The following is a 19,193-nucleotide window of genomic DNA, read 5'->3' as shown; positions in this document are numbered from 1 at the left end:
CGCTGTGATAGCAAATATTATCACAATGTGGTGACAACACACCTTCACTAACATGTGGCCAGCAGTAACACAGCAGTAAGAACGATGGCCAACAAACAAACAAACATAAACAAGTGAGATGCTGCACTTTACAAACAACAAACATAAACAAGTGAGATGCTGCACTTTACAAACAACAAACATAACCAAGTGAGATGCTGCACTTTACAAACAAACAAACATAAACAAGTGAGATGCTGCACTTGACAAACAAATGTTTCTGCTACTAGACGACATTGTGTTTACCTACAATACAAAATGTCTGTGTGTTCACTTCACTCTTGCTCCATCTTTTATTCTGCTTCTGCTGCTGGATGAAATAATCTTGAAGTAAACATATCTATCTTCAATCAAATTGTACTTTCTTGTTTATTTGAGTTTTGAGTTTTCACCTTGCACAAGTGTGTACGAGCTGTCGACGGAACAAATTCTTGTTGATCATTCTCAATTTGGAGGCTGACTGTGTCTGTTATGGCACTAAACTGACCTTACTCACTAAAGCAGTTACATTAAAAATAATAATTAATTTTCTTTACAATTTGCTGAATACAGGTTTGAATTGCAAAAAAAGCCTAAAATACAGAAGAAAGTGAAAGCACTAAATTGATGCAAAACACACACAAACACACACACACAAACACACACACACACACACACACACACACACACACACACACACGTAACATTATCAGTGAAACATTTTTTACTAAATTAACATTCACACAACAGGTTTGCTTTAGGTTTCATCTTATATATTAGTCGAGAATGACTACAAAAGTAGTGTAAAGTCGTTCTTCATCCAGTGAAATCGACCCTTGTGTCCTTCCGCCGAGTAACCACGATAGCTTCTTGAGATGGTCAAGCAGAGGAGTCTTCTTGTGATGTCAGTCTCTGACAGGAAGATAAGATAAGATAAGATAAGATAAGATAAAACTTTATTTGTCAAAGAGGGCAATTCTGGTGCAGCTCGATTAAAATTAAAATTCATACACAATTGCATGCACAAAACTATTCATGTCTCATTCATAACCCATTCAAAAGTCACACGACTGAAACAACAAAAGACAGCCGCAGTCTGTTTGTCCTGCATGCAGGCTCACAACATCGGCGGCCCGACGGGAGCTGGAAATATTCTGTCGACAGAGCATGCCTGTCATCACGAAGGATGGCAGACACTTTCAGAAGAGTCCGCCTATTGTACAGAGCCTGAAGAGAACTCTGAGTTGACCCGATGACTTTGGAGCAGGTGGATACCACACGATGCAGGCTGCTCTTGTCCTTCAACGACAAACTGTTGTAGAAACAAATAAACGAGAAGGACAGTACGCTCTCTGATGAAAAACGTTAAGCGGATAATTATTTAACGGATGGGTTTGCGAGCTAAAATTTTACGGGTGTTTGTCATTTTAAAACATTTTGTCAGGTAGGCGGAAGTGACCTGCGATGCTGATACTTTTAACAATTGTTGTAAGCCGCACAATAAGTAATGACAAAGTCATCCACAATGTGAACACAACACACTGCGGGCAGCGAACTCTCACATTTCAGTTTCTTTGTTGTTGTTGTTTCTTCACTTATTGTTGCTGATGTATGTAATGTACGTATATTGGTTAGTATGCCATTAATCGTTTCGTAAGCTGAAGGATGTAACACTCAGAGGCAACTAAGTCTCACACTTAATTTACACCAGTGTCAATGCACTCACCGGATTCTAGGTGGCACCAGACCGAACCATTAAGATAAGTGTTTGTTCATCCAAAATACACGGGGAGAGGGAGCTGCCATTATAAATAGGTTGATGCCCGCGAGATCATATTCACATTTATCAGAATTTCCGAAGCAACTTTCTTGAACGTTTGCAGTTGTCCGCGAGACGGTCGAGTTGTCTCATCATGCGCCGCCTGCTGATACTCGTGGCAATGGTGCTCCTCTTCATCATCTCCGTGTCCTGCATGTCTGCTCTGCAGCCTCAGTGCACTAGAATATTCGGGCTGTTATGTCTGTTATTAGTCAAAAATGTTTTAGTAACTTGGTCTCCAAAACAACAACTATGTTCACAAAGAATCCGTCACCAAGAGGTGGCCATGGTCTTCTTCAGTGAAGAAACACACCATGGCGGAGATAAACATCACAGGGAGATATAAACATCACAGTGAGATATAAACATCACAGTGAGATATAAACATCATCTTCAGTGATATTATTGTCATGATGAGATAACAATCCTGTCTGGGTTCATGGAATGTAAAATAAATCAACACTACTGAGAAATAGAGAATAAAAGTTTCCGTAGTTTGTCTAAAAACACATGAAAGTAAAAAATGAAAGTCTAAACTCAAAACCCAACAAGAATTTGTTAATCAAAAACAATCTCAACACGGCGTCCGACGACATTATTTTGAAACATTTCAGTTGCATTCACATATATGATGGCGCTTATAATTTACTGTAATTTCCTATTGTTTCTTTGTGTTATTTTACCCAACTGATTGTTCTGTCTCTTTTGTCATCATGTATGCGAACTGTCCCTTGTGGCCTCCTGCACTCTTCTTCGCTTCTCGTTTGTGTATGTGTATGTGTGTATGTGTGTATGTGTGTATGTGTGTATGTGTGTGTGTGTATGTGTGTGTGTATGTGTGTGTGTGTATGTGTGTGTGTATGTGTGTATGTGTGTATGTGTGTATGTGTGTATGTGTGTGTGTATGTGTGTGTGTGTGTTGTGTGAGGTTGTATGATGATGTAGATGACTGAACTAGAAGTAAGACCGTATTTTTAAGCTTCTTGTGATGCACAACCTTATCTTGTTACAAGTGATTGTTCTATTTATTTTTTGTCACTAAAAGCACTTTCCCAGTGTGGGAAGCGGATTGCCGAGAGGTTAGAGGTTAGAGCTGGCGTTTGATTTGTAAAGTTCGCCCCCACACAAGTGAGGTCTCCAACACCTCACTCCCCCCTGCCTCATCTATCATTGTTACCTCCCAACCACAGGTCTCAGTAAAATTATAACTGACTGAATAATAATAATAATAATAATAATAATAATAATAATAATAATGTGAAGAAAAAAAAGAAGAAAGAAAACAGATTGTTTTTTTTTATAGAGTTTCAATATCACTACAATATCACTAACAAAGACGTAGTCACGACACTTATGCATTTGAAGATATATGAAAACACACTTTTCAGCAGCCATCACATATGTAATAAAAATAATTCACCATCTTTTAAATAATTCCTGCTCAGTCTATTTTTCACACACAATGGAGAAAGCCGATTAACCAAACAGACAATAAGCCGTTGAAGCGTTTAAAATTCACAGAGATTGGTTACACAGTGCAAGTGCTGAGTCTTGTTTGTTTACAATGTTGGCCTCGTCACACTGTGTTACAGGCGGTGGAACCGACACGACTACAAAGAAAAGCGTCTGAGACTTCATGTTGGGTTTCTCCATGGGTTCTAGCTACAATGGAGGTGTGGGATATAAAGTCCATGTCTCTGGACCAGCAAATCCAGCAAAAAATACTTTCAGCATGCCTGCTTGTCTCCCATCTCCATCCTGCTTGTCTTCACTATCCTGCTACACGTGACCCGCTCATGTACCCTGTACGAAACAAATGTACATTGGTTTGCTCACAATACTCACAAAATACTCCATCTTTAGGTATAGAAAGTGGAGCAGGGCGAGATGTCTGACCATCAACAAACACAGTCTGTGTCCTGTCAGTGAGACAGGAGTGTAACCCCGCTAGTGCAGGTCCACATATCCCGTAGATATCCAATATTTGTCACAACACATCGGAGGCCTCTACCACACAACTGCTCCGCGCGACTGGCATGCAGTTCAATACCCATGTGACAGAAGCCTACCACCAGTCGTTTCAGTTGTTGCTATAGATACCTGCTCCAGTAGAAGTGATTTAGAGATCGAGAACCTTCTTACAAACAGCTACAAACCAGCAGTTTCTATGATTTCCTCACTTCCAACGGTAAAGGCTGGAACTATGCTTTTTTATTCATAAAGTTCTCATATTTCCAGGGGTCGGAAAATGTCGACTGCCATTATGTAGACATGCGGAGAGGCAGACTAAATAGCTTAGGAGAGAAGCAGGTGGAGACTTGAACTTCAGGACATGAAAATAAGTAAGAGCGAAGAAAAAGACAAAATTATAAAATATTTACATTTACTATCTTGTAAATAATCGAATGTTAATAGAGAATTGTAGATTGTATGTGTTGCATTGTTCGTACATTATTATTCCAGTAGTTTATTTCTCCTTCACTTATCCAATATTTTTTTTTTTATTCAAAACTAATAATGACACTTTTCTTTATAGAGTGTCTAACGAGGGTAGACTCTAGGTGCTTACATACACTAAGTCATAGAGAAAACATTTATCTATTTAGTTTACTCAACATCTTTCAAATCATAACTACTTACTCAGTCTTTCTTTCCTACACTCTCTCTCTCACACACACAGAGTGGAAAACTTAAGTGTCCGAAAAAAAAAACTGACAGTAAATCCTATAAAGATGTTGTACATTTAGAAAGAGGTGTGCGAAGCCAAACTACGAACCAGTGACCACTGATTGCCACTGTCGTAGCTACACGAGCTCTACCACTGAGTCACAAACCCTTTGATTGCTTCAGTAGTTTATTGTGTGATGCACAGTACAGGTGCCCAGGTGGAAATATCCCGACCCCCATGACTAAATGGCTACAAGGCACAGGGAGACGAATGCCCGAGTTTCTCGTTTGACACGCGTTTAGTAATGACTGCAGAAAAAGGAAATAAAGAAAGAAAAGAACAAACAAAGGGAACAAAGGACCCCAGAGACAACCCAAACAACCATGCAAAGCTTCCCTCCCCGACCACAGCCCCCTGCGAAGAAGAAGTGAAAGGGAAGAATCAAGCTTGACGGACGTGGCGAGAGGCCGGAGGAGTGCTCAGCACTGGCAGGTAGAGAATTTATTTTCTCAGGACAATGTTCTGTTGGGACACTACCCGCACCTCGTGATTGGTCACTAACCCACATGGCTTTGTACAAACACACACACAAACACACACAAAGACACACAGACACACACACACACACTAACACTCACACACACTAACACACAGAAACACACACACACACACACTAACACACACACACACACAGAGCCTTGTCTTGAGTTTTCAAGTCAGAGTCGGTTATTCTAACGAGCATCTGCTGTACTTCAGTAAAGGTGAGATTGTACATTCACTGTGTGAAGCACGTAGACTAATTCTCATGCTGTGTAGATGTTTTGTAGTTAGCGATAAATATTGATGTTTTGATGTCCATCGATTATTTCAAGCTATAGTCACATACGGATGCTGATTAATACCTATGAAACATAGGCTTTACAACATGAAGGACTGGATCTTTAGACAGTCAGCAACCAACTGCTTTGCCGTCCCGTCATCGCAGGGTTTCTCGTTGGCACAATGGACATTTCTTGTCCAGTGCTCAGGCCCCTGATGGCGGTGAAACCTGTTTTAAAGATTTACTTGGGGGAAAGTAAGAAAACCTTCGTTGCCCAGGCGCTGCTTGAGTAAATAAATTATCGTCTGCTTGAGGGGAGCTGCGTGCACCCAGTGACATGACAAACGAAACGAGTTTCCCAGGGAAGTGTCGTCTGGCCAGCTCAGCACTGAGAGACCAAGTGGGTTGACAAGTACAACCCCCGAAGTGCCTTCGATGATTCTTATGGTATCTTCAAGTGGTGTGTGTCTGTGTAAATAGTGTTCTTACAACGGATTATCTTTTGCGCGTAAGAGTCAGTGGCGGAGGAATACTCGGCTGTACGTAAACACGGCAGAAGGGGAAATAACCCGGATGGGAGGAGACTTCTCAAGTATTGACGGTTGTTAGAAACTGTAAGTCACTTCACAGTATTTCACTCAGTAACCCACGGACCCAGTTTCAGTAGCCGAATATGTCAGTTGCTATCTGCTTTATTTCTATTGGTAATTGTTATAGGGCTAAGAAGACAGTTTCCTTACATCATTACTTATGTATAGTTCAATAATGAGGATTTACTTTTGGATTTCACAGCAAACTCTAGATGTTCAGTTCACACCTTACCTCACTAAGACTTACTTCCCGTGTCTTGTCCTTATACAGAATTAATCTTTGGCAGTATTTTAGGAACAATATCAGACAAAACTTCACTTTACAAAGTGACTGAAGCAGTACTTACAGTGTGAGACTAACCTGTATACACGGCCCCAGTGTCAGGTGACTGGACACTGAAACTGTCCCCTGGCTCCTTGGTCCTTTCTCTGCCCCTCTTCTTCCTTGTGTTCTACTTCGTCTTTAGCACTTGTCTTCAAGCCACAGAGGACTTGTAATCAGAGTTCACCCACTGATAGTCTGCTGGTGGTCAGTACAAGGAACGTTCAGGACTGCGCTGGTTGTGTTCCACTTGGGGTCAGCTCTCAAAACTTGCGATAATGTCGCCATTGTATCATGTCAGACATGTTCTTAAAGACCGTCTTCGCACCAGGCATAAATTGAGAGAACATCCCAGAAACAGAAGACTGGCGAGGTCTTGTTGTGGTCCTATGCTCCCCGAGGAGTAACAAGGAATAAACAAAAATAAACTAAGGACCTTGTGTATTAACAGCTAAGAGCTAAATACAATTGTGTGTGTAAAGCAAGCAGCTCAGTACAATGTACCCGTAATAAAACGACGAGAACAAGACAAGGACTGTGATGTACCCGGATTATTCTTAGCTGTGTAGCCGAGTCTTCAAAAAATGTGTGTAGGCAACCACCTCCACATACAGAGAGAAAGATAAACATGAACAGTAGCTGATTGTGTTCTCTAGTTCCTGTAGCCTAATATCCAGTTTCTAAATAAGTTACAGACATCAGTGAGGACGAGTGGTTACGGGCCAGTAATCACGTGACTGTCATGCTAGTGTCTGTGAAGATGTTTGTCCGGTTGTAGTTTCCTGACCACTCGTCCTGTAGACAAAGTGTTGTTGTATCCCACAAGTCTGTAGAGTGAGGGCACGTGCAGCCTTCACACAACGTCGCTGTTGTGGTCATCACGTGTCTCTCCACACTCTAGAGTCTGGACGATTCCTGTAGTTTCCTGTCTTGTCCTGTTATGTAGGGACCTTACCTGAGCTTTCTGATTGACCCCTTGCTCACGTGACTTAATCTCCAACCCATGTGGCTTTGCACACACACACACGGAGCGACTGAAGTTGGGAAGATAAATCATTAGTCATGAGAGAAAGCAGTGTTGTGCCTGAACAACAGACGCGCGTGTCTGTGACAACTTTTACTAGAAACTTTTTTAAACTTACATGATTGTCTTCTTTTATAAGGTTTATGACATTGAACATTGATAGCTTCAGTAGTTTATTGTGCGATACAAAGTACGAGGGCTCAGCCTTGTCTATTTACAATGTTTACCTCGCTTCTATTTCTTTCAGACAGTGGATATGACAAACCGAAGTCTACAGCCGTCACGATACCTGGCCCTATTCTGAAGTTCTTCAACGGAAGCCTGGGATAGTGGTGGACATGTTTACCTGCTGACAGACAAGATGCTGTTTTTCCGCAATAAACAATGCTTTTTTGTTTTAAGTTTAGTGTTGAGCCTGCACTTGCTTGCACCAATGTATTGTCAATCCATTATACAAAACCTTCAGTGTTGGTATCATCCTGTAGCCTTAATGTTTCTATAAAAGCACCAGGACTGAGAGATCTTTTCATCACTCCCCCTCCAAAACTAAAATCTCAGTTATATTTGTATATATTGCGATTTATGTTGCTCCATTTTTTTCTTCTGCTGCCGATAGTAGAAGACATATCCAATAAAATTTGTGTCTATGAGTTTGATTTTGATTTTTAGTTTCCATGCACAGATGTGTTGGAGAAATTATCTCTGTAATTCATACTAGATATTCTTTTGGGGCTCTCTATATCTATTGTATATGATATTATATTAATGAACATAATAATTGGTATTAGTTATAAAGCCTTGTATAAAGCCTGAATGACACACGAACCTTAAAAAGTACAAAGCACAACATATGGTGCAAAACACACACATACACACACACATATATCACCCTTTGACAGTTCCTAAAGGTCGGTAGAAATAATCTAATATGGAAAAAAAACCTTCAGACAATTGTTTTCTATGTAAATACGTAAAATATAAAGAACCTTACACCAATGACTAGATGGCTACATGGCACAATGAGAAGAATACGCGAGTTTGACCTCGACTTTAATAAATAAATAAACTCAACAGACTCAACAGACACAAACACACAGATACACACGATCATTCGTCAGCCTACAAATTGATGCGCACACGTGAGAACAGTATAAAACACGCGTTTAGTAATGACCGCAGAAAAAGGAAATAGAGAAAAAAAGAACAAAGAAGGTAACAAAGGATCCCAGAGACAATTTAACCCAAACAACCATGCAAAGCTTACCTCCCCGATCACAGCCCCTGCGAAGAAGAAATGGGGAAGAATGAAGCTTGACGGACGTAGCGAGAGGCCAGGTGAGTGCTCAGCTGTCACAGATCAGTCCATGCCTCCATGTTTAAAGGTTAGTTTAATCCCTTCGCTGTTTGTAAATGACAATGGTAAATAACATGTGTTGATGAGTGAGAGTGGCAGTGAGGAAAGGGAGATCACTCTAGCGAAAACTATAGAGAAGCAGACGGCAATGGCGGACATGAGAGTGGAAGTATCTAATCTTGTCGCCTTCGGTGAAGCGCCCAGCGGTGTGTAGACTGTGTGTACCAGGTGTACACTGTGTCTATCGTGGATACTGTATGTACCGTGTACACTGTGTACCGTGGGCTTCATGTCGCCAAGAAAGTGTAAACAAGATAATAAAATTGGAACTGTGTGTGGACGAACAGAACTGTGAGTAAAGTACTAAATGACTACTGGTGCTATTATTAACTACCTGATAAGAATTGAGATTAAGAGTGGAGATTATGATTAAGAATTAAGATTAAGAGTTATTTAAGTGTAATTGATCGGGGAAGGCCCCGGATTGTAAACATTGCATGTGCCGATAACTGTGTTTCGCAGATGGAATATGCAACTCATTAACATCTTGTGGACAGCCTCAGACAATCGTTGTTTTGTGTGTGAAAAAACGCGTATGGACATCGTGTGTGTGTGTTGGTTGAGAGAGAGAGACAGAGACGGCTTCCGTAACATTCCAAGATTATTAAAAAGCAGTTACTTATCTCCCCTAGTTTAGGCTAGAAATTTTCACACAAAATAAAATTTAAAATAAAATATTATTTTAAGTTACTAAATGGTAATGGAGGTGAAGGTAAGAGGACAGACTGAGAAGGGTCTGAAGGGTTAGCTTTTTTGTAATGCCTTTTCAATTAAATTTTTTTCTTCTTTAGAGGTAGATGTAATCTCTTTTCTCTGGCTTTATATAAGACTTTTCTTTACACAATGGAACAATGAACATTTCATGTAAATAATGGAAAGTTACAGCTCTTGTGAACTAACAACCCAGCACACACTGGGCGAAGAGTGGGGCTTTATTTTTCTTCATTGACTCTAATTTTGGCTTTCCCTTGGCTGTAATACTGCTCCAAAATGGGAAGTGAACATTGTTTAAGACTTCGCTAAATCCTGGTAATGTTACTGCACTCTAATGTATCTTGGCACAAGATTTTCAATTTCTGCAAAATCCCGTTTATATCATGGTGTTTTTGTATTTCCCTTCAAAACCCATCTCGCCACAAATGCTTAAGTCTTTAATTCGTTTGGTGGCATTAGGTCTGCATTTATGTCCTTCTCACAAGAATTTTAATGTCGCTAAACCTTCCCACCACCAGCACCGACACTGAAAACAACAATTAACATCGTGGGTGATGTCAGCTGACGCAAGCATACAACAGTCGACAACAGTAACAACTGATAGAGAGGCAGTGTAACCCCAGCAACACATAGAATCTCAGGTCAGCTGACTCCAGGTTGTAGTGTTGACTGAGTAACATGTAGAGACAGGTTACCACAAATTGATAGTGTTGAGTTACTTCAATAAGCTATGCTCCGACACACATCTACATCTGCTACATTGCAACAACCACAACAACAACAGAGCAGCACGTCAACACTCAAACGTTTTAGTGTTGACATTTTATTTCTAACACTCATTTTAAGGATGTTGATTATTTTTTTGTTGCTAAACAATCTTCATTCCATATTTAAAAATCGAATTTTAGATGTAACTGTTTACTGGTCAGTCTTGTGATAACAGGAGGTCATCAACTTCACCCTTTAACCCTGACCTTAAGGTCAAGCAAACAAGACCCAGTGTGCCTGAGTATGATATTGAGGTTTATACTAGTTGTTGTGTAAGGAGAGACACCGATTGCACCTCGTGTTGTGAGTAAACGTGTATAAATGTGTCATACACAACATGTGTATGACGTCACGAGGTGATGACGTCAGATGTCATTTGTCTGGTTTGACCGTAGACAATCACAAGTTGTGACGTACACCGGGACATGGAGTAGAACCTGTCTATATCATAATCCTCCAGAGAGACCACGACTTTCCTCTCCAGACCACAAACACGATGTCCAGTCGACACCCACACCACGTCACTGCGGGCCGTGGCCACGTCCTCGATGTCATCATCCATCAACATCCGCACTGGGATACCCGCTTCTTTAAGTCCCTGCATCATATCCGAGTGCTCACTAATGTCACGCCAGTACAACATCAGCACGTCTCTCCACTGCAGGCAGGGTGGTGTTGTGGCGCCGTAGGTGGAGGTGACGGTCGTGGCTGTTGTCGTGACATTCTCTGTTAACATTCAAAGTAAGTTTCTACTGTTAGTTACTTGTCGGAGATACAGCGTACACACTGACAGACACATGGATATAAACACGACGTAAAATGACAGACACACGTGACTAACATACTGAATGTAATGATAATAATGATGATAATGATAATGTTGATGATAATTATAATGTCATCTTGGTAGAGCTCTTTCCCGTTATCAGCTTTGCCCTAAGCAGTCAGCAATGTCCATGTAGATTATCAGACTCCACACACAATCACACTACAGGTAAACTCAATATGTTGTACACAAAGTAAACAACACAAACAACGGCGTTACACACAGCAACATTACAGGTGTCACACAGTCAAGAGGAGGTGAACACAGATTCACCTGAATACTTCAGTTGTAGGCAACACAGGTAAGTATCCAGACACAAGATCACGTGACAGCAGCCTCAAACACACATGGAGCAGACGACAGACAACCACCAATCCCTGATATCACACTCATCGTCAGTCACATCGTTGAGATGAAGAGGACACAAACATCTACTCTACAGACAGTGCAGCCATGAGGCACAGGTCCGCACATCACACAATGGAGAAGTGAGTGGTCAGCAGTGCCAAACATGTTAAAAGTGTCAGTGAAGTAGACACAAGTAATACAAATGATGAACAGGTGTAACACATGGCAAGATGGCGCAGATGTTACAGTTGAATAAAATGTTCTAGAAAACTGAGACAAGTTGTGAAGACAGAAACCTGATGTCACAGACTCACAGATGACTGGTACACACAAACCCTGGCGAAATGTGATGAAGAGCTGTCACCCTGTAGCCAGTTAGGGGAAGGAACATCACATCACTCTCATCTTACCAAAACTGTTTCTCACCTTCTTGTTATTTATCACACTGTGTTTATCTGTCAACAGATGTTACACTACACAATACCCCCACCTACCTGTAACACCAACACGGAGACTGTGTAGGAAGCTGGCCACGTCACGACCGCACGTCACACAGTCACCTGGATTGTCTGCTGAGTGACCTTGACCTCGGTGATACAGTCGTGTGACTGGCGGGCCGTCTGTGTGGTCGGGCACACCTCGCTCACTGTACGGCTTGACTTTACCGCTTTCAGTGATATCCACGTCCTGCTCGACTTCCCTGATGACGGCCGGTGGAGAGCGGAGGGGTCTGGTTAAACATTCCACTTGCCAGCCGGTGGGTGCGTCTCCATGGTAACAACTTGCCGCCCAAAGATGGAGATGAGGAACTTGTGTCAGCAGCTTGTCACACACAGTGTCGAAGTAGTCTAACCTGTGACAGACATGAGTGTTACCATAGTTACTGTCACACACAAGCATCACAAGTTTTCAATTCCTGTCAAAGTATTTTATGAAGTATCAGCAACACAAATATCACTTTAAATCACAATAAACAACAACTATTTGTCACGTGTTCAGAGTTTGTCTGTGTTGTGTGTGACTAGACAGTAATTGTGTAACACGTTGATGTCAAGGGGAGGCTAACTGTATAATACTGTCAGCTCTTGTTCTTGTAATTTGGTCCCTATTTGTGTTTTCTGTATTTTATTTTATTCTTCGCTTAGAAGATTATTTATTCTTTTTGGGTTAATATGTAATTATTTTTTTTTCGTCTCGCATGCTGTACATGTTTTGTTTTTTGTTCTTTAGCACTAAGAGCATGCTCCTTAGGAGCATGACTATGCCCTCTACAAATTTTACACTTATTATTTTGTTGTTGTTGCGGCTGTTTTGGCTGTTGAGTATATACTGAATCCATTTGAATGTTGTAGTCTTCTGTTCCACATCTTTGTTCACCTTCGATGTCTTCAACTCAGTGCTAACTGTCGCAATGTGTTCATCAGGACAAATCACAACTTTCTCATTTTATTTTACCAGCTGTCTTGAAGCACATCCATCTCAGCTTTTTCTTACTTTTACACCTATTGTTTGAATGAAAGCCACGGTCACGCGAGCAACACTTTTTTTTTTTTTTTTTTTTTTGGGGGGGGGGAGGGAAAGTCGAGGTAAAGGTTTGTCACCTTGGTAACCACGTATGGAAGTTAGCGCATGCGTAGAACATGTCATTGCCAAAGCGTGCGCGTATAAAATAGTAGCGTACCGGATCGAAACTTGCGTGAGCAGTGCAGGTGTCCCTTTCGTTGAGGAATTATCACCTGTTATTCACCTGGTGGTGATTATAAAATCACAGCAAGTTGCATCTACCTGTATGTCAATCATCACATCACACGTTTTACTACTCACCCGTACACATCATCAGCGATGACGTACAATGACCCTCCTCTTGTTGCCTGTGACAAGTCGTTGACGGCCTTCTCCGCCTCCTGATAGTCATCAAGATCATACTGCAGGAGGTGAGGCTGACCGGGTGATACACCTGCTGACTGTTGTGTGTTTACTGTCTGCAGCAACAGGTGATACAACATGATGCACGATGCACGACTCCCCGGCCAGGTACTCACAACGTAGACAGGGTGTCCACTTAGCAGCCATTTTATACCCATCAGCAGCAGCACCACAGTTTTACCTGTACCGGGCGGTCCGGTGACAAAGAGTGTGGGAGGCGCCGTGTGTAGCAGGTGAACTTGCTCCGGGAAGAGTGTGATGACAGCAGTATAGCACTGTCCTGTCCACCACACGGCCTGACCCAGGGTCTTGACACTCACACGTGGAGGATATGTACATGGCACAGTCACTGTTGTCGCCGGACCGCAGAACCTGGTACAGTCACATCAATTGATGTCTTTTACAACAACAATTTCTATTTTTTGCAGTTATAATAAGTTAATTCTTAACTGCATTTCGTTTTTCCCCAAGTAAAAATATTTGATTTCTATTAAAACTAAAGAGTCACTTTTTTCACTCTCTGACTTATGTTCACCGAAGAATTTTACTATAGCTTACTTCTATAATGGCCACAACACAATCATCTGCTCCAAATTGAAGTACTCCAGCACAATGCAAAACAGAATACTAAATTTTTTAAAGGGAAAATATGTTTATAGTTCAACAAGATTACAGGAGGCAGTTAGTGAGCTGGGAGAAAAAAAAAGTACTCAGAAAAAACAAGAGAGTAATTATAACATTGGACAATGGCTCGCCTGTGGCAAACAATCGGACTTGGACTGCTTACAACTACGTCAATAGATGAATACTTGTTTCATCAGCTACAAATGCCTGAAAACACACCTCTTCCGTAAATATTACTCCTAACACCCTTTCCCATAATGCTAGATCTTTTTTCGAATCTTCCCTTCTCGTCTTCCGTTTACAATATCATGTTAATCTCAGTTCTTTTTCTTATGATTTGGTTCCTCTGCTTTTCCTGCATTTGATTTAATTAATCTTTAGACAGATTTTTAGTTCGCGTGTTATTTGTTTGTTTTCCTGCCCCTCGTATGCTGTCCATGTCTCGTTCTTGTTCTTATTGTAATGTTTACCTGGCTACCAGTGTCTTGTACACCCCAGGTGTCATGTGACTGACAGCCCCAGACACACGTCGCTGCCACCAGTGTCCGAGTTCCTTCAGCACGTGACTACTGACGTCACACGGGGTCTTGGGGTCAGACAGCTGATCACAGCACAGACACAGACCTGGGATGTTGGAGGGATCTGTTGTTCCCAGACACCGACACAGGTCCTGTAAAGGATCCACAGCATGGCATGCGAAATGAATGAACTCATTCACTACGTCAGGGTTCAACTAGGTCACACTATCCTGGTGAGCATGGAAATCTACCAATTTCGAAAAATCTTAAACAAAATAACTATAAAAGATAGAAAAAAACTTAAACTGATAATAAGAGATCAATCCGTGTGAAACAAAAATGCTTACATCTGAATCCTGCATGAACAGTCACTTATTAGTAAATCCAAAGCAAATCAGGTAGGTGTGATTGAATTTTAAAAAATTCACACAGGTTTGCACAGGATATATCATGCTGGCACAAGTTACACCTCCAAGAATTACACTTTATTAACTGCATATAAAATTGAGATGAATAAATCAGATTGATGTATTTAATAATATTTTTATCGGTAAGCTACGAAGGTACAGAGCCGCGCGAAAACAATTCACTACGGAGCACCGAATGCTTAAGAAGCAAATTATGACCGGTGTTTTTCAACAAATTATATCTGTTAACCTACAATACAGACAACTATCTGTGATACATCGTTTAAAAGAGCTTTTTAAAAACATTTGCGTGGTGTTAATTTTAAGAATTATAGGTTCTGATTTCTTGTAGTAAGCTCACATCAAAGATAGTAACTGTATAGGGCAGACAAGTCAGAAATCGAACAAAAGGTCAAAAGTCAGAAATTAAGCATTTTTTAAAAACTAATATATAAACAAAAAGAACCAAACAAGATAATATTTTATTATAATATACATTAGAATTTAAATCATTACTTACTGCTTTCTTCTCATTTTCTGTTGTTTGAGTAGAAATCCACGTCGAATTGAGTAACCGGCAACGAATGACAACATGGCGCTTGATTAACAAAAACTTCCCCTACATTAACCACAACAAAACACCTGATTTGTTGACTTTTTCAGCCTTTGAAGGGAAGTAATCGATGTAGGAACAAGTCCTTAAGATTCCAGTGTTGCCTCACTTATATATTATGCATTAAGCACAGGGTTAGAAACTAAGACACTATACTGGGTACAAAAGCGCATCTTCCCTGGGCTATGGGCGCAGAGTAACCTGTAAAGTGATTTGGCCCTCAACGGGCCAGCTGGTACCGGTCGAAAAATTTTTTTTGTTGTTGTTTTTGTTTCACATGATAGCGCGGACTTTTTTGTATCAACCCTTGAATGTAGTTTCCAAAAAAAAAAAAAAAATGGTTTTACTGCACTTGTCACACTAACGATTGCAATGGAAACAACCCAAAATGGCGCCCAAACAAACATTTTAAAAAGCACTAAGACTCAAAATTCTTTTTGAAATAGTTACCTAAAAGACAGATTTTTTTTATGGGAAAGGATTTTGCAAAATCGGCTTTTTTTTTTTTAATTTGAATTTTTTAAAAAAAAACACTGTCGTAAATTTTAAGAAATTTTAAATTAGAACGGTATAACTACCAAACTACTAAATATTTCCTTTAAAAAGACATGTTTAAATTGGTATGAAGAAAAACTGAACACAATTGCAGGTCTATATCTCTTGTCGATAAAACGTTTTGTCCTTTTGAAGTAAACAGTCTCTAACCAAAACAAGAAACTGAGGAAACAAGGAAAGAAAAACTGAAAGCTTAGTAATTACTAAACTAAAAAGTATTTTCTAAAAGTGCCCTCATTTAAATGGTTGAATTTGTTTAAAGAAACCCTTAACCCAATTTCAGGTCTGTATCAAATGTCAATATCAAGTTATAAGCTTTTGAGCTAAACAAGCTTACTTCAACAAGAAACTGAAAAGGCAAGGGAAAACAAAATAAAAGCTTAGTAACAACAAAGCAACTAATACTTTTTAAAAGCTGTAAGAAAATGTTTAGATATGTATACAAAAACCTTCAACCGAATTTTAGGCCTGTATCACATGTCAATATTAAGTTATATCAAAATGTAACAGAAACAAGGAACGGAAAAAAGCGAGAACAGAAAGTTCAAGCTTAGTAACCTTGTTTTATTTGAGCCTTTCATGTAATTTACCAGTTGAATGAAAATTAAAACCATCTTTCAATGTGTTACTAAATATAGCTTTAACATAACTTATGAAATTAATTATTTTATTCACTTTTAGAAAAGTCAACATGGTTGTGTTGTGTACCCAAATGCTGACTAGGCTTCAGAGAAGTAAACAATAATAAAAACAATGGTGTTTGCAAATATTGAGCAACACAGTTATAGGTTTAGATAGTTATATAGAAGTTCAGTGTCCACTAGCTTCATGGTTTTTGCCATCTTTGGTCTTTTGCTATCTAACATTTAGTGATGATGTCACATATTGCTTCCAATTTTTGCGAGCATGTACTGAAGTAGCAGCATTAGTAGGAAACACTCTCATCTGCCTTAGTCTTCAGTTGACCGGTGATGGGACGAACGTCAACATATAATCTACACATAATTCTTTCATTAAAAAAATTATTTCAAATGCTTATACCGAAGTATAGCCTTTTCATGAAATCTATAGAGATATATCATTGAGTGCACCAGAATTTGAGCAGCTGCTCATGTTCTGTTCCTCTGTATGCTAGGATTATTTTATGAATTTTCTCTGTAGTCACATGGATTAAAGATGTTTGATTTTTGTGGCTATGTGGTTCCTTATTTTCTGTCAAGGATTTCTGGGAAAAGCACCAGGTGTCTGGCCTTTTAGGGGCTGACAATGATGTGCTCTCTAGACACTGAATGGCTACAAAAGTGACTCATGCTCTATATACACATGCATGTATACACTATTACAATATCACCACAATTCATTCACATTCACATTCATATTAGCACACATTGTCAACATTATCGACAAAAAATTAAATTTTACACATTTAGGTATTTTGTAAGGTATATTATAGAAGACATGTAAGGTAAGAATAAGGTACTGAAACCTGACTGAGGAGGTTGTCGCCGGAGATGGCCTGTTGAAGCTGACGAGCCGTGAGGTTGGGGAAGGCGATGACCTTAGTGACGGGCAGACCGGGAGCGATGTCAGACACCAGGTGAGACAACATGGCCTCCGCCTTGTCCAGGTTTGACACGGCGTGTCTCAGTTTCTGTCTAATGTTGTTGTCTACATCCTGCTGTGACATGTTTACAGACTGGATATTGTCACCAAAGGCCTTCACCTCACAGACTACCAGTCCGTACTGTCGATGAATGAGAAGCACATCAAAGTCTCCCTGTTTCCAGTTGTGTGGTAGAGAAGGAGGAAGGTTGGAGGGTCGGGGTAGGTGGGTAGCGGCGGCAGCGTAACAAGGTTCACCCAGGTACTGTCCGAACTGAAGCTGAGTCAGTCCAACCATCACATCTTTGTTCTCTTCACACATTTTCTGAAGACAGACGAAAATCCGCTGCATGGCAGCATCGTCTCTGATGTCACTGTCCTGAAGGCGAGGAGGCTGAGAAATGGACAGATGAGCAGCAGAAGATGAACTCGTCGGCACTGGGTTATACTGACCGGCCTGTCCAGGTGCTGACTGTAGGACGAGAACCTCCTGACCAGCAGCTGACTGTCTAGTCATGGGCACGCGGTTGACGTAGACAGGAGGCAGGAAGTAGGCGCGAGAGTCGAGATCAGGGAACGCGGCCTCCACCCACTGTAGCCAGAATGTCTGGGCCTGGTCTGCTAATGGGTCCTGTGTCAAAAACTAATCTGATAATTAAATAATAACTGCCTATTAAATTTAAGTATTTCTGTTCAAACTTTACTTGTATTGGCTATTGCTATTTAATACAGCAGGTGGCCCGTTTTAAGGTATTTTTGTATCTCCTGCGTTATACAGGTAGTCCTCGACTTACGACGTTGATCCGTTCTTACCGCGGCGTCTAAAACCGAATTTCGACGTAAGTCGGATCATACGTTCATACTATATTGTACCATAATAACAGTACAGTACTGCAAACACTTAAGCTATCCAAACACCTATCCTAGCACAGTACCCTACATAATTATCAATAAACATAAGTACAGTAAAATATTGTGCAGTACAGTACATTTCATAATGAAATACTGTTCCGTAAGTGCTGTAACAGTAATAAACAGTGTACGACGCTAAACCTCGGAATGATATCGAGCGTCGTATAAAGCGTCGTAACCACGAAACGACGTAACTCGAGGACTACCTGTAGTCTGTTACACTCTGTTCTGATATACATTTGATTGTCAACAAACCTTTAAACCAGTCTTCTGGCTGACGAGCCCGACTGCAGCCTCGATCTGAGAAGAAAGACCGCGGATGATAAGAATCTTCATACCTGGTACAGGTGAGGGGTTGGGGTCAAACTCTACATCAGCTCCTGTATTTTTATTTATCTCTTGCAGGGGGCGTGTGTTCACTTCAAAAAAAAATGTATTAGCAATTGTCAATGTGCCTACACATTTCTCTAAATAATAATAGACAATTGATGTAGAACTGATCACTTATCATTACACGGAGATGTAACGGCTGTTTGCGCTAATGATATGTTTTTTTTAATCTTCACATCGAACACAGATCATCGTTACTGTACTCGTGATCATAAAGCTGCTCATCATGATTATGATCATCATTATAATTATTAGAATCATTATGATTATCATGTCTCTGTGGGTTATCCGCCATTTTCATGGCTTTACCGATTA

General features: G+C 40.4%; 1 protein-coding gene and 1 long non-coding RNA gene across 2 annotated transcripts; both read right to left on the bottom strand.

The window, feature by feature from the left end:
* Positions 1-5,932: 5,932 nt before the first annotated feature.
* On the bottom strand, positions 5,933-8,963 carry LOC112575584. Its single transcript, XR_003101676.1, has 3 exons — positions 8,526-8,963; positions 7,489-7,607; positions 5,933-7,271 (listed from the first exon to the last, which is right to left on the bottom strand). It is a non-coding gene; the product is annotated as an uncharacterized LOC112575584 (long non-coding RNA).
* Positions 8,964-10,172: 1,209 nt separating this feature from the next.
* On the bottom strand, positions 10,173-13,686 carry LOC112575583. Its single transcript, XM_025257534.1, has 3 exons — positions 13,156-13,686; positions 11,826-12,184; positions 10,173-10,883 (listed from the first exon to the last, which is right to left on the bottom strand). The coding sequence occupies exons 1-3, from the start codon at positions 13,413-13,415 to the stop codon at positions 10,507-10,509; spliced, it is 996 nt and encodes a 331-aa protein (XP_025113319.1). The 5' UTR covers positions 13,416-13,686; the 3' UTR covers positions 10,173-10,506.
* Between the last annotated feature and the right edge of the window lie 5,507 nt (positions 13,687-19,193).

This window comes from Pomacea canaliculata, linkage group LG11 (genome assembly GCF_003073045.1).
Source record: "Pomacea canaliculata isolate SZHN2017 linkage group LG11, ASM307304v1, whole genome shotgun sequence".
NCBI classification, from domain to species: domain Eukaryota; kingdom Metazoa; phylum Mollusca; class Gastropoda; order Architaenioglossa; family Ampullariidae; genus Pomacea; species Pomacea canaliculata.
This window is presented reverse-complemented; position numbering and strand designations above follow the sequence as displayed.

Excerpts from the sequence above, each read along its gene's own strand:
- LOC112575583 (XM_025257534.1), bottom strand. The coding sequence starts at position 13,415 with ATGGGTATAAAATGGCTGCTAAGTGGACACCCTGTCTACGTTGTGAGT. Across the intron at positions 12,185-13,155 it reads ATCGCTGATGATGTGTACGG|GTTAGACTACTTCGACACTG; the intron begins GTGAGTAGTAAA and ends TGTCTGTCACAG. Across the intron at positions 10,884-11,825 it reads TCTCCGTGTTGGTGTTACAG|AGAATGTCACGACAACAGCC; the intron begins GTAGGTGGGGGT and ends GAATGTTAACAG.